The 26,400-nt window shown below is 41.5% G+C and overlaps 1 protein-coding gene across 8 annotated transcripts in view; it reads left to right on the top strand.

The window, feature by feature from the left end:
* Window positions 1-26,400, top strand: part of KCNIP1 (potassium voltage-gated channel interacting protein 1) — a 508,397-nt gene that overhangs the window by 458,418 nt on the left and 23,579 nt on the right. Inside the window, exon 4 of one of the 8 annotated variants that reach the window (XM_074603589.1) lies at window positions 19,304-19,336. The exons of the other annotated variants lie outside the window; for them this stretch is intronic. Coding sequence (XP_074459690.1) covers window positions 19,304-19,336 — 33 coding nt within the window. The remainder of the gene's footprint in view (window positions 1-19,303; window positions 19,337-26,400) is intronic. 8 annotated transcript variants of the gene reach the window in all.

Here is a 26,400-nt window from a genome sequence, read left to right as displayed (position 1 = left end):
AGAAAAGATCTGGATTTTAATCCTGTATGGCCACTGTCCTGCTCGCTGACGTGCCATGAAATCAGTCCCATCAGTAAGGTCTGGGTAATGAAGACTAATTTCTAATGCAACTTTTTGCCTGCTAGAACTGTTCAGGGAATTATTTGTCTGAAGCCAGAATGGAGCTTGCTTTAATTTTCTTCCCATCCTATTCCAGAAGTACAATACTTTGATAATGACTATCAGTTTTATTGTTTTATTTGTCGCTATTTAAGTTTTCTCAGAGCACTATTTACATGCCTATTTCTTTTCCTTGCATCAACAGTTTTACAGAAGCAACAGTAAAAAATAAAAAGGATCTTATGTGCGCGAGGCGTGCAATGTATAATACTTTTCAGACAGAAGCTCTTAAATTCCGTTGGTGTCAAATATGTTTTTACATTTACACTGAGCTACAAGATGATAATCCAGGCTTTTCTCATGGAATTGAAACATAATAGAGTTTGAGGAAGTGTGGCAGCTGTGCAGGTTGGGTCTATGCAGCACAAAAGGAGCTGGTGTTTGGTTGCAGGTTAAATGTATAAATGATTGAAAATCTTAGTATGTTCTCTGTGTATGATGATGTTAATACAGACTACTTATGGCTGGGCATGTATATCTGTTCTTCCAGACCTCTCCCCCATTTTTATCTGCTTTCGCTGAAAATTTAATTCATATCCCCACAATTCTGTAATAATTTAAATAATGTATATATATCAGTTAGCTGTCTGGAACATGCTAAAAGACATTCAATTCACTAACCCTGAAATTGTACCTCCTTCAGAATTAAAGCGCTCTGCGATATTAACACCATTATAAACTTTCTAAGGTAGTTAATAGCATAGAAAAAGGATTCTGCATTTGTGGACTACAGAACCACTTTGAAATGCAGAGTACACACTTCATCCCTCTTGAATTACACATGCCCTCTCCAGAGTTCTCTCTGTACCTCATAATTCCCATTTTCTGTTGAGAGAGATGTCGGAGAGCATCAGCTGGGGTAGCACTGGTCATAATGGAGCTGTATCTGACAGCGTAGTAAAGTTTGGACAAAGCTATCCAGCTAGTTTATTCTCAAATTCTACAGCTTTCTCAACCATAAACCTGCCCATTGATGCTGAGGTAGAATAAAACAGGATCAGCTTCATAAAATAATCATGAGGGCTGCAAATTGTCAGTGCATCACTGGCCAGAGGGAGTATGTGGGTAAGAGGGAGGTGAACAAACATATATAGTATTGTCTCCAAGTACTCTCCCACCTGAAAAGCTTTCAATCTTAACGATTTCCTGTATCAAAGATGTTATTCTCAACAAGCTTCTCTTTCATTGTTGCAAGAGAAAACAACTCTTTCCTCAAAGAAGAAGCGAGCAGCTTGGCTTGGTCTCCTGAGAGAGAGCAGCAACAAGACACATAATTAGCCTTATAAAAAGCGTAAGTAGTGGTGCAGGTTCTGCCACCTTTGCTTCGAGCGTTGTGAAGATCACCGTGCGCAGCACAAGTTAAGTGGAGCCCAGTGCCGTTTGTCCTATTAGGAGCTGTAGAAGTTGAAAGAACATACAAGTAGCTGACTTAAGCATGAATATATCTTTTTGAATGCTGTTTAATTTAAGTTGTTTAGCATGAAACCTTTTTGTTTAATATGAAATCTTGGAGGAAGGATTTGGCTTAGTTTAATCAAGGTTATGGGATACAGCGGGAGCTAAAGGAAAAGCGCTCTTGTGACACTTCCATCTGTGTGGTTTGCGGTTGTTCTCTGCACTTCCAATGAAATCTCTAGAGCCCATATTTTGCATTTCATCCTTTTAGATTCTGGGGGAAAAATTCTAACCAAAACAGCCATGAATGATGTTTCCCCCCTTTCCTAGAGACTTATCTAGTATCTTGCTATTGGCAAAATGTTTAACAATTCATATTTGGTACTATGTGATGGGTTTGGGCTATTTCTGTCTGTGTCAGTAAACACATCTAGGCTGCATAGTGGACTAAATACAAATATCTAATTTTCATTATAATAAAGAATTAGGAAATGAAATGTGGTTTATCTTGGATAATGTTAGGATACAGGCTGATTGTGGTGATTAGTGGATGTCATTTGCAACAATCTAAATACAATCCTGCTTGCCATGTAACCATTGTGTTTTGCTGTAGTATCATGCACCAAGATTCATCACAATGCAGTGATGAATTTTTTTCAAGCCCACCTGTACTTTGAACACTGTACTGCCAGCTTTTTCAGCTGGGGTGTTGCTGAAATTCATATTGCAGGGTCCATACTTTATTTTTTAGTTATGTACTATGAACCTGAGCAGTTTTCCATAGGGAAAGAGTGAAGGAGAAAGACTGCTTCAGGAACAAAAATATAAAACCCATGGAGATCCTGTCTAGTGAGTTTTGGTTATTGATTTATAACTCAGCTGCGGATTTAGTTCAGGGTGAAGTTTGGCAGCTTATCTTTCCGTCTTAGAAGGTGATTCTACAGGCGAGTTCAATAATGCAAAGCTCTGCCTAGCTGCTGAGTAGCCAAACAAGAAACCAGCAGTTTGTTGAGTCTGAGTTGTGTCCTATAGTAATAGTGTATTTTGGCTTTTATAAATAAACCATGACCTGAATTTTATACATTAAAATGGCCAAGATGAATAACCTTGTGCAAGGGTTTCCCTGCTCTTTGAGGCCCCATAGCAGTCTAATCACAGCACGGTACAGGCTGCACAGCAAATCTGCTTGCAGAGCCTGTCTGACAAGGCAATACAAAGGTCTGAGCTTACAGACACCTACCATTCATGATCTTTCTAAAAATCTTTTTAAAATTTTACATAATTCTATATCTGTTGTACTGAGGGCTTTGGATACATATGTATTACTTGCACCAAAGCTTTTTTACCAAATGCTAAAGTTCAGGTGACCAAAGCACCCACAAAACCTAAATACAGCTGGGTATCTAAAAGCAAACGTGTGTGGTGAGAATTTGTAATGCCTTAGTAAATGGAATGGCATCACTGCCTGCCTTAGCTGGGCGAGAGAGATACCCTGCTCTAAGCTATCTTTGTGGTGCAGGTTTGAGCGTACAAGTGACTGTATGGTCTCCCCGTAACTGAATTTCTCGACATGTTTTGTTTCCTCGGTCCTGCCACTGCATTGCAAAGGGAAATTATTCCATTTCTGGGTGTTACTGGAATTATTTTCCTGAGTGAAGCTTTGTGAGCTGGGCTCCTTGTATCTCCAAGGAACAAGTAACTGGGAGGTTAGTTGTGTTTAAAGACATCACCTGTGTTATGACCAGCAAAAGTCTCTAAACTAAGAATAAAAAAATCTGCCACCGAGGAAGAAATCCGCATCCTCCAATACTAACATATGCGGAGAAGAAAATGCTCCTTCCGGGAATACATCTTAAATGCAAAGACAAGAGAAAAAAACTTGTCTTTTGTTTTTATATGAGAATTTAGCAGAAAGAACAGGTAATATTTTGTGATTTCCCAAAAAATCTTTCTTTTTCCTCTTGTTTCTACCCCCTTCTCTTTTTTTATTTTTAAGTGATATTATGAGGCTCTTTAAACCAGTTTCATTAGAGTTAATTCCCCCTCTCCTCAGGCAGCTGCAGCTTTATGTACCAAATTTTTATTATACCCAGAAGCTTTCTGCCTGTTAATAAATAATGGTGGTAAATTTTTATATGAAATAAATGTGGTTTCTCATTGCAGCAGAAAGGAAAATAAGTTTGGGGGGTTTTTTTGGGTTTTTTTTTGGTTTTTTGTCCGTGCATCTTTAAATTATAGAAACTAAATAGTGTGAAAACAGCATTCATTTCATAAAGACACGGCCAGGTTAAAAAAATAAAGTTCTTTGACATATGCCATTAATGATAACTTAGATCATTGTTACTCAAAAGGTGTTTGGAATCTTGTAAAAAGATATATATTTTTTTTAATCATTCTTAGTACAGTCTGTAAAGAGCAATCTGTGCTTTCTGTTCTCATTCCTGAAGTGAGTTCCTGGAGCAGTATCAGCCTTCGCAGTGCCCCTGAGTGAACAGTCCCAAAGCGACATGTGCGGCCGCGGCAGGAGATCTACCTTTATCTGCAGTAGGAGGGAGGGAAGGGAAGGGAAGGAGGCATTAAGGCAGGAGGAACAAGAAGTGTGTGACCTGAGGCTGATAATTTGAACTCTCTAGGAATCTACCTGGGTTTTGAGGATGCATCCCTGTACTGGCCCCAGGGCAGTCTTTGAGATAGCTTTGCTCTGGTGGGATGTTAAAACTTGCTCATCCTTGTCACTGATTTGCCAAGTTATCATGGACACTTTGTTATTATTAAGTCTTAATAAGAGAGTTGTGGTCCAGCTTCTTGCATTGTTACTGAACTGCTTGTCACTGACATGAAGCATCACCTGTCTAAATACTAACCCGCCTGTGTTTGCCTGATTGTCTGCTTGTTTTCAAAAACTTGCAAGGACCGCAAGAGGGCTACTCTAACATGCCATGTTTTGAAATCCAGAATAATTTCACTTGGCTTCAATAAATTTACAGTTGTAGGGGGAGACATTTCTTTTGTCTGAAGAACATCCTTGAGAATTTCAGGGTACGGCTGCTTTTCTTGAAGAAAATGAGTTAGAGAAGCTCATAATTGGAAAGGGATAGCTATTTAAATAGTCAATATAAATGGAACATAATTAACATTACCTTAATCCCTCTCCCATGGTTCTTAAATCTACACATGGGAACCTCGAATTGAGGATGCATGTCTAAATGTATCTTAATTAAGTCCTAATTAATTTAACTACTTAAACAGTTAATCCTTTCTCTCTTAAAATGAGATTTCACAGTGTGGAAAGAGTAAAACGTTTCATTTGTCCATGTTATGTCCACTACGCCTCCTGACTGCAGTGCTGTAACGGTCCATGATCCCACCCAGCAGCAGGACTGGGAAGCGAAGCAGCCACTGGTGGTGCCCACAGGCAATGAGGGGCCGTGGCTGTACCCACAGCACTGACCTCAGCTTTCTGTGGGTCTGTTGCAGTGCCATGCGCATCCATCTGCTGCTCTGCACGAGTACTTGTCTGACGGTGGGTGGGGTTTTTTTAGGCACAAATAGTAGAGGAGAAAGGTGAAGCTGCCAGACCTGTCCCTGAGGCCAGGAGAGGCGGGTGCCCTATCCCCACACCTCTGGGCTGCTGTGGCTGCCCCAGGGCAGGAGGGTGGGCTCCCAACTGCTGGCGCAGGGCTGGCAGCACACGCTGACTCCAGCTGCAGAGGCTCCCTTTATGTGTTTTTGTATGTGCAAAGCTCTAACTCTCCATTTTTCTGTTATTCTGGGATTAGGCCAAAGCTTTATTAAATTTCTTGTAGATGATTAAAAGGGGAATTGAAATTACAGGATGAAATCTGAAGCATTCAGAAAGGGAAATTTTCCTTCTTTATTCTTCACGTGATCCAGTTGAAATACTTCAAGCTAAATGTTTCTTCCTCCCTAAAAGAAATCAGGGGGCGCACCTGTACAGACAGGTCAGGCCTCCCTAGGTAGATCCTAGACCAGAAGTTCCCATCAACACACGGGTTGTGGGTCTTGTGTCGGTGGTCCTGTGGCATCCTGATGTCAGAGCCCAGGGCAAAAGGGAAAGTGCCAAAGGGCTCATGGACACAAGCAGCTCTGTATTTGAGATGCTCTTGGGCTAATGCTGGGATGAACTTACCCATGATGGCATGTCCATCTAAACCTGTTTCTTTTGCCTCTTGGTGTGTTAGAATTTTGGTGGTACAGAATAGATCAGAGTTGCTCAGCAAATATTGATGACATTTCAGACAAAATATCCCAATTTAATGCTGGTCATGTTTGCAGTGTGTTTTTAATTCCTTTTTTAAAAACTGTTCTTAGCAATGCTCTCCTGTCTTCTTCTCACTCATTTGTGGACTACTATGTGACATTCCTAAAGCAGAATGGAAGAATCAGAATTATGAAACCTAATATATTAAAATGTTTCCATGGCTTTTTTAAAATCGAGTCACTGGTAAGAGCTGATGAGCGCACATGTGAGCAGCATTTGCTCTGGTGACTGGTTTCCAAATCTTGCTCATATTGCCAGCCATTTCCCAGTACTCATGGGCACTGTATCTCCTCATCCTGGTTGCACATCTGTGTTGCTAAATGAAAGTAATCAGACTCAGCATGAAAGTTTAATAAGCTGCATTCTGGCATTGGCCATATCCTCAATTGTGTATTTGTTTTCTGCCTGCAGAAGTCCTCAGACATTGTCAACCACAACAGCTCCAGTGTTTACAAGCACTGAAGTTTATTAGCCTCAAATCACTCTCTGTTGGTGGTATTCTGAAAATAGACCAGATCTCTGAGTTTGCCAGTATTTTTAGGGGGGTTGATCAAAGCCAGGCCACAGCCTGGGAAACCATAAGCCACATGGCTGTTCCCTTCCAGTCTGAAAATTACTATGTTTCAGAAGCAGAAGGATCCTTAGATGAATTAGTGGAGTTTAAAGCTCCTAATTTCAGGACAGTATAGTTTTAAATAATTACGTGTTTTGACTTCATGACGACTCGGGGAGTGCGTAGTTGGTTGCACATACATCCTAAGCAGGGTGTGTCGCAGTGTTGAGCCTTGTAGCAGTCCCTGTTGCCCCTCCAGGAGAAGCAGAATAAAGAGAGAGAAGAATGGGAGCAAGCATTGTGTGTGTCCCATTAACCTCTTGCCGCAGGAACAAATTTTTAAGGTTCACAGCAGCACTAGCTGGGCTAAACTTTGGAAATTACTAAGCTATTGTCTGTATCCTGAAACTTTCCCATTGTTTGCTGGGGTTTCAGCTCCTTGCCTGTTTGCTTTGCTGTCTGGCTGGTAACTGCTGGTGGTTTGGGTCCTACGTGGGAGTCTAGGGAGGCCTAGCTCAGTTCTGTCCCTGCTTTGGTATATGGTGCTGGTATAGTTGGTATATTGACCATAGCAGAGTCTGTCACCATATGTGTGGCAGGCTTGGGTTTTCGCTCCTATTTTATGGGTTGCTTACTGCTTGCTACCAATGTGTCTGGTCGTATCCCTCTCTCCCTTGATTTTTATGCTGCACAGTGGGACATAGAAAGCCACGTGAAAAATCTTGTCGTCGTCACACTGTGCATGTATTTTTGTTTGCTCACTCTAGGAAAGGCACAAGTGGCTAAGGGCACTTCCAAAGGTATCTCCTTGCTCTGTTGAACCACTTGATGGGTGCCTGTAGGGTTTCAGCAGACCACTGCAGACTGCTGAGCGAAGGGAGGGAGACCTGAACTCCTGACTGAAAGAAAAGGCTGACCTGGAAGCCGTTTGCTTCCCTGGGTGCTATTGTGTCACTACTTGCTGAAAAGAAATCACTTTTTAGTAATTCGTAGTAAAAGTCCCATCTCATTCCTAGGGAATGTGTTTTAAATGGTCTTCTGCTAATTCTCTGAACACTTATAACTGGATCAAAATGCTCCAGTGAGGTTTGTTCTGGCCCCCATATAACATTTGAAGCTGTCTCCCGTTCCTATGGCTGTGGATTAATGAGGCTGTGCAGAGCAGCCCGGCGCGTGCTCGCCATCCTTGGGAGGAGTGGGTGTGTGAAGCTGGATCGCTTCCTCTCTGGAGAGCGGATCAGAGCCCGTCAGAGCACAAAACAGCCTGCTCTTAGCCTGGAGGATGTTCATGCCGTTTTTCAGAGGTAGGAACGTGGGGGAAGGTGAGGGGTGAAGAGTAACGGGGGACGATGGGAAGGGATTAGCGGCAAACAAGTTGACTGAAACAGCTGCTCATGGGAGCGTCACCACAGGCCAGGTACGGCCCTGGCAAAAGGGAAAAACGTTTCCTTGTAACGGAGATTTTATTTCCTTACATGTCTTGAAACAAGTTATTGCTTTCACAGTGGAGTTTTTCTAACTCTGAAGAATCTAGCGTGTTGGGTGGGGTTTTCTGTACTTTTTTTAATTAACATCAGGAGCGAACATTTATTTGGATGAAGAGCTAAGCGAGCTAATGCCCTCAGTCCTGGGCAGTGATGCATACGTATAAAAGCAAGTACCTGATTTATAGCCATCTGTGTTCAAAATGCTTGAGCACAACAGTTAAAGATGTGGTTGAAGAATTTGAATGAATACATAGGTACTGAAGCAGCTCTATTTCTGAGTCAGAAGTATGTGGGCTATTTTTAGAGAGTTGCTAGTGGCAGAAGGGTGTTTTAGGCACTGTCCATTTACATTAGTGTTTTGAAGACCCACTTCTTGTTCAGCTTCTTGGCAAACCAGAAATGAGGACGCTAATGTTTTTTACGAACAAGAAGTCCAGGCACTATTGGTTGCTTCCATATATTGCCTGAGATCAGATCCACTGAAATGCTTGAGGTGTAGGTGCTGCCCTCTAACAACGTATCTACAGAAATGTACCCATGCCCACTGCCAGCTCTCTGTTCCTAGAGCTGTAACTGAGGTTTGATGCTGTCCGCTCCCCCACAGTCGCGTACTAGGTATTTCAGTAAAAAGCCTTTTTACATGAGCAAATGCATTTTGGCAAAGTTTCTCATGTCTTATTGAAAAATCTGGATATGTATTGGAACCGTATTTTTTGAGCAGTTTCTTCTGTGCAAATAGAGCCTTATTGGTACTTATGTTCTGCTTAATTATGCTTCACATTTTGGAGCAATCTGCTCAACTTAAACACCTTCCGTGAAATGGAAAGAAGTGATCTTTTGGGTGATACTGTCTCATTTGGATGTGATCTGTAGTGTAGATATTTAATAGCGGTGTTTCATTCCTCGATTCTGCCTGGACCAAAACAATTCGTACTTTTTTTAGTCTTTGCACAGGTGAATTGCCATAACGTGGTGGTGAGCTATCCTGTCTGCTATTGTTGGAGGAAACCTGCTCCCAAATTCACTTCTGCTGGCGGTGCTAGCATTGCCTTATAGTTATCTGACAAATTCTATTTTACACACTACTGTTTCCAAGCAGGATGATGTGCATGTTAATAAAGAAAAGAAAATGTTCTCTTTTTTCTTTTCTTTTTTAATAAATGTGAGCAAACCCACACATGTTTTCAGCTTGGGAAAAGAAATATTTCTGTTTAAAAAACAAACAAACAAAGCTTCATTTTAAAAACAAACCAACTGATTTTAAGAAATTGAAACTTAAGGTAGAAAAAGTAGAAATAACAACTAATTTTTTTTTTAAAGATCTTTAGTGTGAAATCTCTGTTGTGCAGAATTCCAGTGTAGGTGCCTGCCCAGTAATGAAGTAAAAATTTATGGAACTGGATAACTTAACAGAGGAAAAGCTGCAAGAAGCTGCTGCGCTGTAAATAGACTGAGACAGACTGACCACAAACATGGTGCAGGTGGAGATGGCTTCTGCCTCTATTACAATGACATGTGAATATTTGTGGGAAATGACATTCAAAAATTTTTTGAAAATGAAGTTTTCTAAATCACAGTCAAAACTTCCATTTTGTGGAAAATAAGTTATTTATTTTTCACCATATGGAATGTCGCCTTTGAAAGAGTCGTGTATCCCACAAAACAGTCTGAATTCCAAAGAGCTTCCGTGCCCTGTCGGGGAACTCAGCCCAAGCTGCCCATGCACCCAAAGGGTGGCTCAGACACAAGGACCTTCCGCCCCTCCGGCGCTCTCATGGCCATGGGGCACCCACCAGGAGGCACCAGCCTGCAGCAGCATCTGGCCCTTGGGTGGTGATGGGCCCAGCATGCTTCGTCCTCTCTCAGAGGCTGCTGCAGCAATCCTTCACGTCTGCGGCTGCGTTTAGGTACTCCCACCAGCAGCCTGCAGTGACTGAGCACAGGGATGCCTCCGGGAAGGCACAGCGAGGCCGTTGATACATATACACATAACGCTCTCTCTTCAGGTGAAAAGTCCCAGTCCAGAATAAAGAAATCTGTCTCAGGTGAATTGTGATCCCCTGCAATCATGACCTTAAAGAACTGTATCTGTGACTGAGAGTGTCCATTATAAGGGTTTTATGTAGTTTAAGCTGTGTTTGGCCTTGCACCATTGTCTTCCAAACATCTGCTTAGTTCTCCTGTCAGTTTGCAGCCAGTGCCAAGTGTATGTAATCCCACCTGTTCAAAAAAGGTGCCCCAAGGGGGAAAACAACTTAGTTTTTAGACAGTAGTTAAAACCTGCCTGAATGCACAAATATAAAATTCTACTTTTCCCATCATAACCCAAGGATAACATGTCCTTGAATTAGGCACTGAACTAATTACTATTTCTGATTGCTTGATTCCCCTCCATTATATATTCATTGATTATTGTTCTTCCAAAAGCCTTTTTCTAACTCAAAGCTAGAGCAAACCAATGTTCATGGAAATCGGTGCAGTAATAAGTCAGGGACTTGAAGTGTCTCATTTGCTTTTCAATGAGAAAAAAAAACATTGGCAGCAATAATTCTTCTCAGAGAGAATAAGTCTGTTTGTAATGCATTGTCTTGGCTCATCAGAGGTTTTTTGATGAATAACCTATTCCGAAAAAAGAAAAAAAAATTAAGTTCAGGTATTTCATTTATAATTCAGAAGTCTTCTATAACTATTTCATTTATTAAGTGCCCTCTGAAGAATTTCTGATATTTCTTCAGAAAAAGCATCAAAGTTGGATGGCTTGACGTATTCTCATGGTTTTCCTTTTCCCTTGCTGCTTTGAAATTGAAATCTTGCCTTGGTCCTGGCTCGCCCTGCATTTCCCAGGTTGGGGGAACCTGTTTAAGGCCAGTGGCTTGGTGCTGCTTTTTTCAGGAGATTGCTGCCTCCATATCTTTTATTTGCCTTCTCTGCACCTTACTAAAACATACGTGGGAGGCTTCCACAGTTTAATTTCTTTTTTTTTCCCCAAGTGGTAATTACTGATCTAAACTTTAGTCTGGTAAAAGTATAGTAATATGTTTAAGCTATTAGATTAATGCTCTGAGTAGCAGTGGTAGGAGTTTCCTGCCAGGCTAGTTACGCATTAATATTAAACGGGTCTTCTGCAGGACTGATGTTTGTCAACATGTGGGGCTTTGTGCCCCTCGCTGGTGGCTAGGACTGCCCCTCAGCTGCTGTCATATCTCCAGCTGCTCAACCAAAACGATTCTGTGATTCTATTAGACTGTCAGTGGAAAGGGACATTTCATTGCAGTTAGCCAGATAGTAATTTTTCAGGAAATAGGATTTGCTTGAACATTTTTCCATTTTCTGTTCTTCATCTCTACCTCGGACCAATTTAAAAAAAAAAAATTATGAATTATGATCTTTAACAGTGTATTTCTTCCTCTACCCAGGTGTGACTGCAGGTATCTCAGAGTAAGCTCAGCTCTGTCCCAGGCTCCCTGTGTGACTCTGAGCAAATCTACTGACAGAGGGGCAGCTGTAAATCAAATGTTCCTGAGCCAGGGCTGCCCAGGCTGCCACAGCCTTGGCACGCGGGAAAAGCTCCTCTGCTCTACTCTTGCGCACTTGTTCTTGCTGGCCAAACTGGAAAGGACGCTCTTTATGCTTTGTTTCCTGCTGAAATGACATACCTTTGCTATGGGAACTGTCCCTACCGTGTATTTGTGCAATGGTGGAGCTCTGACTTCAGGATCGCTGATACAATCGACAGAGACCAGGATCCAGTCAAGCTCCAGAAGGGGAGTTACCCTCTGTGAGCTCAGCTGGGTGCTATAAAGGTCTCAGCCATGAACATTATTGTTCCCTGTGATGATGCTCAGTGCTATCCAGATTGCATTTTATTACAGCAGGTAAGCTTGTTATATTATACTTGTGCGTATTAGGAAAGTACTTAGGCTCAAAATTTACTAAAGAGCTGTGCATTTCTTGGGTGCAAAGATATCAGCTCTGGATTGGGAAATCTTGCTCAGCTTGCTAGAGACCAGGACAGGGCTCTCAGGAGTATCGCTCTATGTTCATCTTGTTCTTATTCTCTTCCCTGGGTTAGATGAATTTTTTGGTCTGGTGCAAGACAGCCATTCTTATGTCTCATTTTTTCCAAGAAGAAAATCCTACAAAGTGCGAACAGGTTGATAGAAATGAGGAATACTGATTTGAGAATAATACTGAAAGGTTGTTCCCAGGGCACACTGCTAGACTGTGAAGTGCCAAGAGCTGCAGCTTTCTTGAATACTGATTTTTTTTGTTTAGTTCTGCTGCTAGTTTGCACAGTAAAGGATTCTTGCTAGCTGGAGTTCAGCACCTGCCCCAGATCTAGGGCGAGCCTGACTTCACAGCACAGAAACAATTCTGTAATGTGAGTGCCTGAGTACGTTACATTACAGAGCCTGAGCAGGTGAAAGTCCCTGAAGAGGAGCACGCCTAGTCACAGAATTAACATGCCTCTATCAGGAATGCTTCTCTCCTTTTTGGAAATCACCCTGGATTGCTCAGATTGTTCTATGAAATACAGGACAACTCAGGAGAAGTTGCTGGTGTTGCTGTTGGGAAGAAGATTAGTTACCACATTATGTGTTGTTTCCTAGCTGTTCCCTGGCGGTCACTGTGCTATTCTCAGGCAGATACTGGTAAGGTAGACTAAATACTTTCTACCCTTTGCTAACTGTGTTTTTCCCTGTTGTACCAGCCCTGAGTCTCTCTCTTTTCTGTGATTACGCTTTTCCCCATGGCCGATTTATGGCTCTTGTTATAAAGGCTCGTAGCGGAGCACGGCACGAAAGGTATCTGCTTCCCTGCTTGGGAAGCCATGTCCCTGCTTTTCTGGGTAAGGCAGTAGGTGTATAGCTGTGTTCATACAGCAGCAGCCATATTAAACCTGATTGGTTATACTAGTGCTAGAGTCAAAAGGAAGCTCAGCAGCGTATACTGCCAGTAGCTCTGGGAATATGGTGCAAGAATGTGGTGCACCTCCTTCAGATGAGTCACTGTTTTTTATATTTGTTTAATCATAGAATGGTTGAGGTTGGAAGGGACCTTAAAGATCAATCTAGTTCCAACCCCCTGCCCGGGGCAGGGAAACTTCCTACTAGACCAGGTTGCTCAAAGCCCCGTCCAGCCTGGCCTCGGACACTTCCAGGGATGGGGCACCTGCAGCTTCTCTGGGCAACCCATTCCAGTGCCTCACCACCTTCATAGTGAAAAATTTCTTCCTGATATCTAATCTAAATCTGCCCTCTTCCAGTTTGAAGCCATTACCCCTCGTACTATCACTCACTCTATGCCCTTGTAAAAAGTCCCTCTCCAGCTTTCCTGTAGGCTCCGTTCAGATACTGGAAGGCTGCTATAAGGTCTGCCTGGAACCTTCTCTTCTCCAGGCTGAACCCCAACTCTCTGAGCCTATCTTCATAATCAGATGCTCGTTTGCCGTCAGTTCTTCCTGTTGGTCATCTTTTGGCCTCATCCCTCTGTTACTCTTGGCTGCGTCCTTAGATTGCTCTTTGAAGTACTTGAAGTGGTTTAGAAGCAAGTACTGTACTTTAAGCAGTGCCTAAATATCAACCTTGGAAAAATTCAAGTCTTGGGAGAGTCCTTGCTGTAACTGGAGTGGAGCATTGTCTTATGCAACTGCACAAAACCAGAGTACAAAGTCAGACCCATTTATAACGAGGGAGATGCAATAACGGAGTGCTAATGAAGTTGAGGGGACTTGCGTGAAGCGCTGGGAAAGCGTGTCTGGATGTATAAGTGTTATTATTCCCACTTTACTGATGGAGCTTTACAAATTACCTTCACTTCTTCCTGTTCTGCTGGAGAGCTGCTGAGGTATAATTCATTTCTATAGCAGGGCTGGAAATAGATTCATAAGCAGTTGAATGCTGTGAAACGGCACTGCCTGGTTGTAATACATTATCGTGAGCAAATAACGCTGCTGATGCTATTGATGATCATGACTAGGAGGCTGAAAGAAGCTATCAGTGCTATCAAGGAAGATAGCTTTTAGGTTGCATTGCAGCTTGTGTTAGACATTCCTCTTCTTGAATACCTGGGCTCTGCAGTCCAAGTCCTGCTAAGGATGTAAGAACTGATCTGCATAAACCATTTTGTGTTTCTAGCAAAATACTGCAAGTTCTGCAAAACTCCTCTTTCAGGGGAACGGTGTATTCTAATGTTTGTTTCTTTGATTCCCCTAAAGGGCAATGAGTTATTGTGAATTTTGCTGTGAGGCCATTAATGTGCTTGGGAGGATTTTCTTGCTGGGCTTGAGGTTTCCCGCTGAAGGGCATCTTAGAAGGAGCAAAAAGTTGGGGTTTGGGGTTGGGTTTTTTGGGGGGGTTGGAGAAAAAGCTTCCTCATCTTTCCACATGCAGTCCTCCAGTTTAATTGTAGCTGTGACTTGCCGTTGAAATGGTTTGATTGTGTGTGCTTGTCCTTGGATTAATTCTTCAGACAGGCTTGGTGTCCCTGCCCCTCGGCACACCCCAGCCTGGACACCTGCCGGAAAAGGTGTTGTTTCACTAAGGAGATGTTTCAGGGTTTTATTCTGGGAATGAGCACATCTCTTAACTCATTAGACACTACCTAGAGCTGTGTCCAAACTGCCGCTGCCCTAAGAGACTGCAAGCTATATACCCATCTATGGAACTAAGATTCTATATACTTGGGGGAGATAGCCTTTAATACCCCGACAAAACACACAAAATAGAATTACTCTCAGAAGGTGAATGTATGCCAGCCTGAGCTGTCATTTGTGCAGAGATGTCTGAAGTTGAATTGAAGTGATGCTGAATGTATTCACAATTTCATATTAACAGAGTAAGATGGAAGGCGCTGCCAGGTTCCATGACCTGTAAAATGTATGTATTGCAGGAAATGTATTTGTTTAGCAAACCATACAAAAATTACTCAACTGTGTAAAAAGTCAGTATGTAAATATTTTTCATTTTTTAAATATCTTTTCAGCTGGGAATTGGTGTGTTACCAAATGGCATTTCAGTATCTTGTTTCAATGCTAAGTGATGCACTATGTTTCTTACAAAGCACAAAAATAATCAAGAGCACACTTCTCACTTTCTGGTGTGGGTAGTGTAACGTGAAGCTTTATTTGTGGTGGAAATTGCTTTGTTACAACAATGTAAGGAAATGTGACTTTTTAAACAGTAAGGAGTAACACTGAGAAATAGAACGTGCTTATCCTGTGCTACTCATGAGATCACTCAAAAGTGACTAAGATTGAAGTGTACAAAAAAAAAAAAAGGCTGTTCATCCTGAGAAGCTCTTTGTACAGGCGAGGAGGGGTGGGGCAGAGGTGCCTGGTTTAGGCAGGGGGCCGTGTCCAGCTTGATGTTGTCAGTGACATGAAGGTGGTGCTGCTCAGGTCTGTAGAGAAAGGAGAGGTTCTCTCTGTGAGGTGTAGGAGCAGTTCTGCCTGAGAGTATGCGGTGAGAAGAGTCTTTACCATTTCCAGTACTGTGGCAAGTATGCAGCTTGCCCTCCCCTGACACTGGGCACTGAGATCTTTATTTTTTGAGCCATCCCCCCCTGTCCCCCGTCCCCCCCCCAACTACTCAGAGAAGCAGCAGATCGCATAATCTGAGAAAGTTTTTCAGCTGACCTAACTAGAGCCTGCCAAGGGCAAAGAAGCTCCTATTTTATTTACTTGCCACCTCCATAACAGATGTGACACAACTGTAGGACAGTAGTTTTTCTACTGGTCCTGTAACCTTTATGTAACAAATTTATTTCTCCCTGAGGGCAGGGAGGTTGTGTTGGGGGTCCTGTAACTGAGAAAACAGAGCTGGCTGAAGACAATCCTGGAGCTAAGGACCCATCCCCTCAGTATGTTTGGCAGCGAGGGATTTGTGCATAAAGCCATTTTTTATATATTCCATTGAGTTCCTCTAAATTCACTCCATTAAACAAACAATTAGTCTGTTTTAGAGTCTAAAAAATTGCCTTTGGATTTTGAAAGCCTTCTTGATAAACAAGAGATCTGGGCAGATGTACCTCTGGCCAGCTCAATGTCCTATCACACCCTGCAGCACTCTAGTTTCCTAAAAGTGAGAGAAAAAGGCAAATATCTTCTTTTTACCTTGTACCAGAACTCTGCTCTACAACAGGATTGGGTTTTGTATTGAAATAAATACTATCTGCCGTGCTTGTTTTCTCAGATAATAGGAACAAAATCAAACACTAATGTTGGGGTGTGTAATGGCTTCCCGGCCAGCACAAATGCACTGTTGTTCAGATAGTTTCTGAATTTTCAGAGGATTGGGCATGGGCACAAATAAAAAATGCTGCCATGCAGATGTCGCAGGGGAAATCTAACCATTTTATTAGTCTGACACTGCTGAAATAGGATTATGTGTCTGCAAATTCAGTCTTGCATTTCTCCATTTTTCTATCACTGCTTTCCGCCTCTTATTTTGGTACCTGCAAGGTTTGTGTTTGATTTTCCTTCATCTTTCTTTAGGCTGTGAAGGAATGAAAATATTTTAAGTCAAATTACATTGAAAAATGCAACTGGATTTGTATGGTTTAAGTAGAGTTTTATATTGCCTTTGCTCCTGCAGTTCTGTTGCAGCTCACCCTGGTCAGGTACAGGTGGACAGTCCCATTCCATGTGCACAGCCCTGATGGATTCGTTATGGCATTACCTGCTGTTTGTAGACAAACCATTAGCATGTTAGAAATAATCCTCAGAAATTATAAACTGAGTTTCTGCCAGTTTCTTTCCCTTTCATTGATACTTCGTTGTTCAGAAATTGCTCTATTTCACTGCCCAGAGAGTAATCCATAATCTGGCGGGTTTGGGTGGGGGAAATAATCATAAGATAAGTGGTGGTAACAATATTGTAGTTTCTCCTGTTTCTACTGTTCAATATGCTAAGTAGACATAAGCGTATGAATTTGAGATGATGATTAAGAAGTTTTTTGTTGAGTTTATTGAAAAGTGCTGTTTTTCAAAAAAAAGAGCAATTCAGTGTTAAGTACAAAATATAGACTGTAAACCAAAACCTCTTAGTTATAATTTTAATAATGTGGAAGGGAATTAATTTGCAATTGAACCCTTGAAAGCTGACTCTGTGAAGTTTTTCATACAATGAAGAAAAACGTATTGTTACAAGAAGCATTTTTTTTTTGTTTCTCTTTTTTTAAGGGCTTTTTTCCTATCTCTATAAGGAAGAAAAGAAAACGTTGTTTCTTTCCAGAAGGTATTATCTATAGTCTAAAGTTTTGATAACCCACAAGGTTACCCAATACAGAAAAAGAGATGATCTTTGTCTTTTTTGCAGCACATCTATTGTCTTCCTGCTATCTGTTGAATCATCTCTGGTGCATCTTCCTCCTTTCAAGCCCAGTATTTACAGTGGGACCTCTCCCTGTACTCCAGCTCTTCCTATTCATTGGTTTCACCCTTACTAAATCAGGACACTATTATCATGCTTTTTCTAATGGCTGCATTTACATTTCTTTGTTCTCATCAATGGAAATTAGTTTGCAGCTAGTGTTAACATGCAAATTTAGAACTCCCTTTATTAGACTTGAAGTGGGAGATTATTTTTTTTTCCTGTCCTCAGGTTGCCCAGCAAAGTGTAATTTCCCTGGTGGTGGGTGATTTCATGGCTAATGGTTCAACATCTTTTGCTTCAGCAGATATTCAGGGCCTTCTTAAGCAACTTGCTCATTCTCTTTATTTATTGCAAACCTATCTTGATGGATCAAGAAGGTTGAAAAGTCATGTGATTATACTGCATGTGTACAGTGGAGTTTATTAAATGTTACTAATTGTTTTTGTATGCTTTCAGTAAAGCTGCTAGTACATACTGCTCTGTCTTTAGTTTGTGTTGTGGTCTATATACGTGATTTAAATCCATGCTTGTTTGTAGGCTCTTTGCTCTTGAGACCAGCTTCTCTTGGAAGTATTCATGAAGTTTCAATTCAAAAGGGGAAAGTGTGGAGGTGTCTGCAGTCACTAATCTGTGAATGATATCCCTGTGCAAGTAGTCTGTCATTCAGGATTCAGTTCCGTTACTGATCCTCTGATGTGATTGTCCTCAGTATCACCATCGCTCTTGCACTGCAGCAGCCAACTGGAACATCCACTGTCATTTTCTTATGTTGGTCTTGGGTTTTTTTCTTTAATTGTTCCTTCCTCAGGCTGAGGAAAGCTGGGACAGAATTAGCAAGGCCAAGCACCACAATTTGGCAATACTATCTGACCAGGCATTTTCTTATTGGTGAGGAATCTCTTCCTGCCCTTATCTCAACCCGTGAGCCTCCTGTTATATTTTCTCTCCCTTGTCCAGCTGAGGAGGGGAGTGACGGAGCGGCTTTGATGGGCACTGGGCATCCAGCCAGGGGCAACCCACCACATCTCCATACACTGCGTTTCCTGTAACTGATGCACTAACTGCAGGACAAACTGCTCTGGGTGGTGTGTGAGAGGAAACCAGGTGGGCTCACTGTGGCTTCCCGGGCAGCAGCAGGTGAGATGCTGTAGAGCCGGTGGTATGATGAGAGGGTGTCTTAGGAAAGTTTGGGCAGCTGGAGGCACAGAATCCATGGAGATGAAGGAAGTAGATGATGGCAGATGGACTGAGGGCAGGAACTGCCCAGGCTGGAGTTAGGGTCAAGGAGCTGCAGGGAGTAATATCTGACCAAAACTCTTGTGCCTTTTTCAGGTTATTGTAGATCCTATTGTGTACCCAGTTCTCCCGTAAAAAGAAACTGATGCCATGAGAAGCCGTATACATATCTTTAAAATAAATATTTATTTCTTTTACTTTTAACCTAATTTGCTAATAAAATTTTCTTCCAGGGGATGTGAAGATAGTACAAATTGACGGTGTTGCAAATGCAGTGACTGCAAAGAGCACCAGTTAGAGGCTTCCAGACCACCTGAGGCTTCTTCACTCTTTCTAATCACTTTTTTATTTCTGCAGGCTGTCAAAGAGCTAAGCTGTGGAGAGGAAGCAGAAGGCTGCAGGCCTCTTGTTGCCTCTTAGCAGACTTCAAAAATTGCATGCAAAGTCCTCCTTATCCCATATCAGAGTTGCTAGGATGACTGCTGCATTGCTGTCTTGCTGTATGCATGGATGCTTGCATGGGTGCATGACTGTGTGCATGCTTCCCTTCACATGCTGCCCCGAGTTTCATGGTCATGCAGGGGACAGCAAGCTCTGACTTCCTTTCCTGCCCCTGGGGGTAAGGAAAGAGGCAATTCAGAAAAAAACCCAAGCCAAAACATGTAAAATACACCTGGAAACAATCCTGCTGTCACTGGAAAGGGAACCCTATGGCACTTGCAGAACACATCCAATGTCACCTTAAAATTAACAAAAGACAAAGCTATGTATGGTTGTCACTTTGTTTTTGTTAATTTTTTTTCTTACTTTTTCCTAGACCCTGCCCGATGGTTTTACGTGTATCAGAGAGGTAAAATTTAAACCAGTTTGACTCGATCGGTCATATAATTTTTGTAGCAGAAGTTTTCTTAAGACAGGAAACAGTTTCCCCCTGGTTGAGTTTGTTCTAATTTTCCACGCTGGCAGCAAATACAATTAAAGGTGTTTGAAAATTGCCCAGTTCCTGGGTAAGGCTGCAGCCTGGGGAGCAGCCAAGTCCCCACTGATGAAGGCAGTCCCAGCTTTTACTCAACCTCCAAGTCCTTCGGTGTGCAGTGCTGTATGGCATGATGTGCTAAGTCAAGTACTTAGACATACAGGTACTCTCCATGTAAAGTTTTGAGGTGGTATTAGTGGGAATTTTCCAAAAATTATCACAGGGAGGTGATTTTCTAACCTTTCTAGTGAGGTTTTTTTGCAAATTTACCTTTGAACAGCTGCTCGGAGGAAAGCACTTGTTTAAAAAGCACATTTTCTGCAGCATCCCCATGGAAAAGCAGCAAAGAACCCATCAAGCTTTTGGCGATTTTCCACCTGTTTTGACAAGTCCCCTCCCTTATAAGTGTTGCTACAAGACAGGTGGGAATGTGCAAGGAAAACTGGGGAAAAAAGGTACTGTCCCAGGTAAGGTCCATTGCACTGGGAGGACACCCTGCCCTCTCCTACCTGAGGAATGGCCACAGCAGAGCTATTTCTAATGATGCGTGGAGTTAATACGGTGTCTGCAGAAACAATTAAAGTCAAATTTGACGTTATGTAGTTCACATTCAAATCATTGTACCTGGTCTTAGTTGTGTACTAGAAAGACATTTTGGAGGTACCTGTGTCCTCTGACTATTCCTGCATCTCCTTTTTCAGAGGATAACCTTGTTCTAGCTTCCCTGTGTACCAATGTGAAACTAATTAAAGGACTATAGAGGCAGAGGAAAGTATTCATACGTGACATTTTGCATCGATCATTGCAAGGATTAGACAAGAAATCTTAAAATTTTATTACTTTTTTTTTATTAAATATCAGAATTTTCTAGAGTGTTGGGTTTTCATGTAGCTTTTCTCTGCCAACTGGTGGTGTTGCAGGTTCACACAGGCAGAACAACCTTGCTAAGCTGGACTGTGTAATAAATTTGATGTTGCTGATTTATGGTGAAAATGGACGTGAATAAGTCAAAAAATCATTCCAGGAAAAGGGAGTGGATAAAGAGACATCAGTTCCTTTTGGTTTTATTGGCTGGAGAGTCCTTTTGGTTTGGAAATCGATTTCTCCAGCCAGGCAATAATAATAATAATTTATTAATAAAGGACTATTCAAATTTAATTAAATGTGTTTAATATTTGATACGTCAGGAAGTACCTTAGTGCCATTTTTTTATTGATGTTTATTTACCATGAGCGGGTTTAATTAACCCTTTTTTAAGATTCATAAATGTGCAGATTACATGTTTTTAAGTTCTATCTGAGCTGTCATTCTGGGAACATCGGCAGGAACAAGCCCACAGTATTCTTGTTGTCTGCTATGCTAGCCTTGGTGTTTTGTAAGTATTTGCCAGATGGGGTCGCTTAAAGGCTAAGACTTAGATTTTTGTCTTGGTGGAAGAACATGGAACTGCACAGAAATATTTTCACTGTTCAGACAGCGGAGCTGAACTCGGTCGCTGCCTTTGCCCCAGGGATCTGGAACCACAGACCTCGAAGGACTTCACAAAAGCGCTATTTCCTACAGTTCCCACTTATGCCAATGGGGGATCGCTGAAGCCAGTGCATCAGTAATACAGCTCTCGCCTGACTACCATTCCCATAACTTTCTGCCGTAATGAGCATTTATGGACTCAGGCCTTTAGTTATTTCTCTTCATGAAATTTTCAAATATTTGCAATTGGTTTCCCACAGGCAGGATCTATTTCCTGCGAGATGTGGCCAAGCAAGTATTCTGTCTGGAGATTAATTTCAAAGATGTCATGGATAAACTAGAGTTAATTTTTTCTTCAGGTCCTTGCTCCTAAAATATAGCTAATTTTTTTTTAATAAAAATGAGATGCGGTCTAATAATTCTTGCACGTAATTTAATCCCCTTCTGCTGTATTTGTAAAATTACCCATTTCATCTAATACTTGTCAGTTTTACAATTAACAGTGGGCACATTAGCTGTATTTTACGTCTTCGTTTTTTTTTCTTTAACAAAAAGAGAATTTATTATAAGCAACATGTTTTCAAAATCCTCCCATTAGCCATGGAGCCTGGCACTACATGGTTTCACCTTGCAGCCTCTGGAAGCAGGGGACAGGGTCGTTTGCATTTTTATTAAATCATCATTTACACCCTCCCTTTAAACTGTGTTTTAAGCCTTGGGTTGTCCTTGGCCAGCCCTAATGATGTAATGAGACATTGCCCTTGCTCGTTTGCTGGGCACATAGGTTGGAGGGCTGGGCATGCTGCAGTATTTTAGGTGGCCACTGTGAGAAGGGTGCTTGAGATTTCTCGTGTTTCACGAGTGAATTTGGCCCAGCGAAACCCACCCTCTGCTTTTGTGCAACATGTTGCTTGTGTCGAGGCAGGTGCCAGCAAGAGGAAGGACGGGCTGGTTAATAAATTTGGGCCCAATGACTGTTCAAAACCAGAGCCGAGCAAGCAGCTGGTAAATAACAATTGTCTCCAATTTTATACACGAATTTTATACATGAATACAACTTTAAATTGGTCACAGACAATGCCAATCTGCTCTGCTTATGAGGAAAGGATTGTTGGAGCTGAAGAATATTGATGAGGCGTGGAAATAGGTCACTAAAGGGAATACTAGAAGATTGTGCTGTCAGCAGAGGATTTTTAGGGACTCTACTTCTGTGCTGACGAGCACGTTGTCTGCCCTCTGCTGATAGTGCTGGCAAGTTACGGACTGGGTCTTGAATGGGCGTTGCACGTGTAGGAACTGGTTTTAGGCAGTGCCTCGGGTGGTGTAGCTGGATTGGATGTGCGTTACATTACCTGCGTATTTTTAAGATAAATTGACAATGTGTTTTCCATAACATGGCAGATAAATGTGCCAGTGTCCAATGGAATGGAAAGACTGGGACAAGTGAAATATTGGAGCAGGTTGTTTTCCTTCAAAATCAATAGATTTTTTTGCCTTTACTATGGGTAAGGGAAGGACTGAGTCCCTCTGCCGGGTTCTGTGATGGAGAGCAGTAGTCAGCTGTGGTTGAAAATCTGTTTTCCTCGATGATGAAACAGTTTTGTCTGTAGGCATGTAGATGTACAAGACAGCTTTTACATGAATAGGCTTAAATTACTCCAGTTTATCACTTGGAGAAATGCAAATCCTGTTCAGCAAAGTTTACAGCAGTGAAACACAGGGCCATTTGCAGGCAGTCTAAGTATGGAAATCTTCAAATTGTAAAGATAACAAAAGGTAAAATTGGAACAAATATGAAAGGATGTATAAACCAAGCCTCGTTAAGTAATTTCTAAAGTGTATTCAGTTAAAATATTGATCTACTCTAATGAAAACTCATTCTCTGCTCTTGAGCAAGCAGCAGAGAAATGAAATACAATATCTTTCATTAGCAACAATCCATAAAATATGTATGTGCATGCAAGTATGTCAGGATTATTTTTCTTCATAAAGTGAAGGCCCACTGTATTTTATTTGATATACAGAATGTGCCTGTCCTATGGGCTAAGCAAATACAGACGATATTTTCCACAAAAATGCAAAATTAAGTAATTATTATAATCTGGACCTACTTTGGAGTAAGATTACTGCAGGCGCTTCTACCAGGCCCAGACTTTGTACCTTGCTATTGAAGCAGCCATAAAAATATGGCCAGAGGCAAATTCTAAATCAGAAAGTGCTACTTCTCACTCCTCCAGTTTTAAAGCCATTGCAAGAAAACAGCTAAGCAAATGCACGAGCGCATTCTGCACCGACTAAACAGTGTAGGCAATCTTCGACCGAGAACGCAGCTGTCTGACGTGGAAGGGATTAATCCAGGCATGATTTCAACAAGTGCTGGACTTAAAAAATATAAAAAAATAAATCATTTATCAGTACATGTAAGCAGGAGAAACCTCCTGCTTTAGTTACTGAGTACACCTAATTGCTAAGCACAGATAAGCCAACCAAAAAAAACCCCATAATAATAAATTCGGACCTTTTTGCTAAGGTTCAGGTTCTCCCTAACCAGCTGTATGGTACCCAGCCCCTGAGGTGGGTGTCTCCACTGAGCAGAGTTGTGCTTGGTTCCAGCTCAAAAGGGCTGCTGTAAGCAGCAGCTGTATCTCATCTCTGCTGTGGCCAGTCACACGTGTCACCTGAGCTGCGGAGGTGACCGCGCACATCCCTTGCAGTGTCTGCAGTCAGTCCCTAGGTCTGTTCCTGCACTTGCAAATTGAAGAAGAAAATTAACTTTAAACCAGTGGTATGCCTGTTTCCCATGCTCAAAAATCACTCGGGGGTGTTCAGCAAGCTGTAAACAAGGCAAAGCTGAGGAAGAACATGACATTAGATAAAATATCTTAACACCGTGCTTTCCTAATAAAACTTTAAATTTGCATGTCTGTATCTTTGTATAAACACTTTTGCTTGCACTTGCCACCATAAAGTGAGCTTTAGTTTAATAAAATTGCAGCGTTTATAAATGCAAGGGCTCATATTTCATACGGTGACATCCCTGAAGAGCTGGGAGGGACTGAGCCAGTGTGATAATGAAAATGTAAATAAGAGGAGATACAATATACATGATAAAAGGCAAGGGCAGATGAGGAATGGACAATCTCCTTTTTTGCCACTTAAGTTACTGTGGTTAATTTATAGGGTGTCAGAGAATGGAAGAAAAAGGTTTAAAAGAGCTGACTAGAGAGAAAACACTGAAAGGAAACAAATAACGACAAAAAAAATCTTTGTGGGTGATGGGGGCTATTGAGTTGGAAACAATGGATTTGCGCAGAAGAGCAGTTTGTGTCCTCAGGTCTCCAGCTGCAGGTCCTCCCCTGCTCCGAGCTATCCCCGCTGCGGGCTTTCGCCAGGGCGGGAGGAGAGATGAACAGAGACGTTGCTGAAGGCAAGTCTTTGAATGTGGGATGACAACTGAGAAAAGTTTAAATGTAAATATCTGATGAACTCAAGAGAGGGAACGTTTGACCTGTGAGGCCTATTAATGTGAAGTAGTTACTCCAAAAATAAGTTTTCTCTTTTAAAACAGGTATTATCATGAAACACCATGGAAAATAGCTCTCTGTTGGCAAGTGATAGACAAAACGAACTAACAGATCTTGTATTTATTTTCTGCAGTGAGGCTCCAAGGAAAGCCCAGGATTCTTCTGTTGCATCAGGGCATGTTCCACCAAAGGAACAATTCCTATAATTTTTACAGTGTGTTTACTGGAAAATTGTTGGTCTGGTGTCATTTTGAGTGCCCCGTTGGCCGGATCTAAAGCTTCACAAGTTTTTTTGCTAAGTTTCAAAATATTTCCCTTGGGAAAGGAAGAGGAAGCAGATGAAAGGATTAACCTATAGGGAACCATCAGATGCTCTTCAGAGGCAGAGATTAATGCTGGTTCTGGAACAGAGAAAGGAAGGAAAAAATAGATTGTTCCTTTGAAAGGGATTAATTTTTCATAATTTCCTTTCTGCAGCTTGTTATAAAGAAAAGAGCCGCATTTCTCAGCATGGGAAATAGAATCAAATCTACAACAATAATCTGGCTTATTTTTAACATAGAAATATCTGCCCTGTGGGACCAAAGCTCATGAACTGATCGTTGGAAAAACCTATTCTTGCAGGATAAGCTGAAGAAGATGAATTGCACTCTTTTGAAATAATGATTCACTGAATGAGGCTAGTATTGTCAAAAGACAATGTATCATTATTAAATTACAATGTTCAACAAGTAATAATTTTTTCAAAATATTCTTGAATAAAAAATTCCAAGACCATAATTTTGGCTCTGCTCATATAAAAGACATCTGGATAAGCCAAAGAAGTGAGAGTTTTGAGCTGTAATTCTGCAGATTTTGTTTAAAGCCATCATGGAGCTATAGAGCAAGTTTTCCATGGGTGAGACCTTTTTCTTTAATTACTTGGTTTTGAGAATACTAACACAAATTCCAATAAGTGTTTTGGAAAAATGGTTGCTTAAGAAGTATATGGCAAATAAAATACCCGCAAAAAAATCAGTCATATCAAAATGCTTTTGCAAAGAGCGTGACTTTTCTCAGCTGGATCTTTCCTGCCTCTGTAGAAGCCACGTGAACAGCCACGTTGTAGGAACGTAAATAAAACCAAGTATGAGAGTAATCTATCAGGCTGGCTTCCATCGTTAGCCTCACTGCTTACGTGAGGTTGCATAGATTATTATTTTTTTCCTCTCTGTTGAATTATATTGTAGGATATAAAGACTAGATGGCCAGTATTTTACACTTACATTTTACACTGACTGAAGTTCTAAATAGCTTTAGAGTGACTTTATCAATAGGAAATGTCAGTGAAAAGCTGGGCATGTTACAGAGCAGAGAAAGGCTCAGAGCCTAACTTGCTTATATACAGCACGCCGCAAAATGTATGTCTCCCTATGGAAAAACAAAACAACTGTCAAGGTCGTGTGTAAAGTGCTTATTGCATTGGGAGACAGCAGGGAAATGCAGGGGAAGGGGTCTGAGGTTACATGCATTTTGTTAAAGGGGCTTAGGTAACTTAACAGTTAATCAAAGGTAAACAAGGTATTTGCTACAGAATGTACGGATTAATGATGAGTCCCCCTAACCTGGCTTCCTTCTAAATGGATTTCCTCTCCTTTTTTGAACCACTCATTCCCCTTCCCTCATTTTAAGGCATTTCTTCCCCACTTTTTTCTCTCTCTACAGCTTCTTCAGCATTCCTTCATTTTGGGGCATGTGTTCTCTTTCGAAGAAGGCTTTTCTTCCTAATTTCACGTTATCTGTTCTTTATCTTGTAGCAGACGTCCTTTTTCATCCCCTTTCTTCTAACAGGAGCTATAATTTCTAGACTCTTCATGCTCTCTTTGTGTGGAGAAGGTGTCTCCTTCAGACCTCCTCTGGCCACTTGCCAGTGTTTAATAGTTTTTTCTGCATCGTAAATGGTTG

The sequence above is a fragment of the Larus michahellis genome, chromosome 11 (genome assembly GCF_964199755.1).
Source record: "Larus michahellis chromosome 11, bLarMic1.1, whole genome shotgun sequence".
In the NCBI taxonomy this organism is placed as follows: Eukaryota; Metazoa; Chordata; class Aves; order Charadriiformes; family Laridae; genus Larus; species Larus michahellis.
The sequence above is the reverse complement of the archived record's forward strand: the minus strand, read 5'-3'. Positions and strand labels throughout refer to the sequence as shown.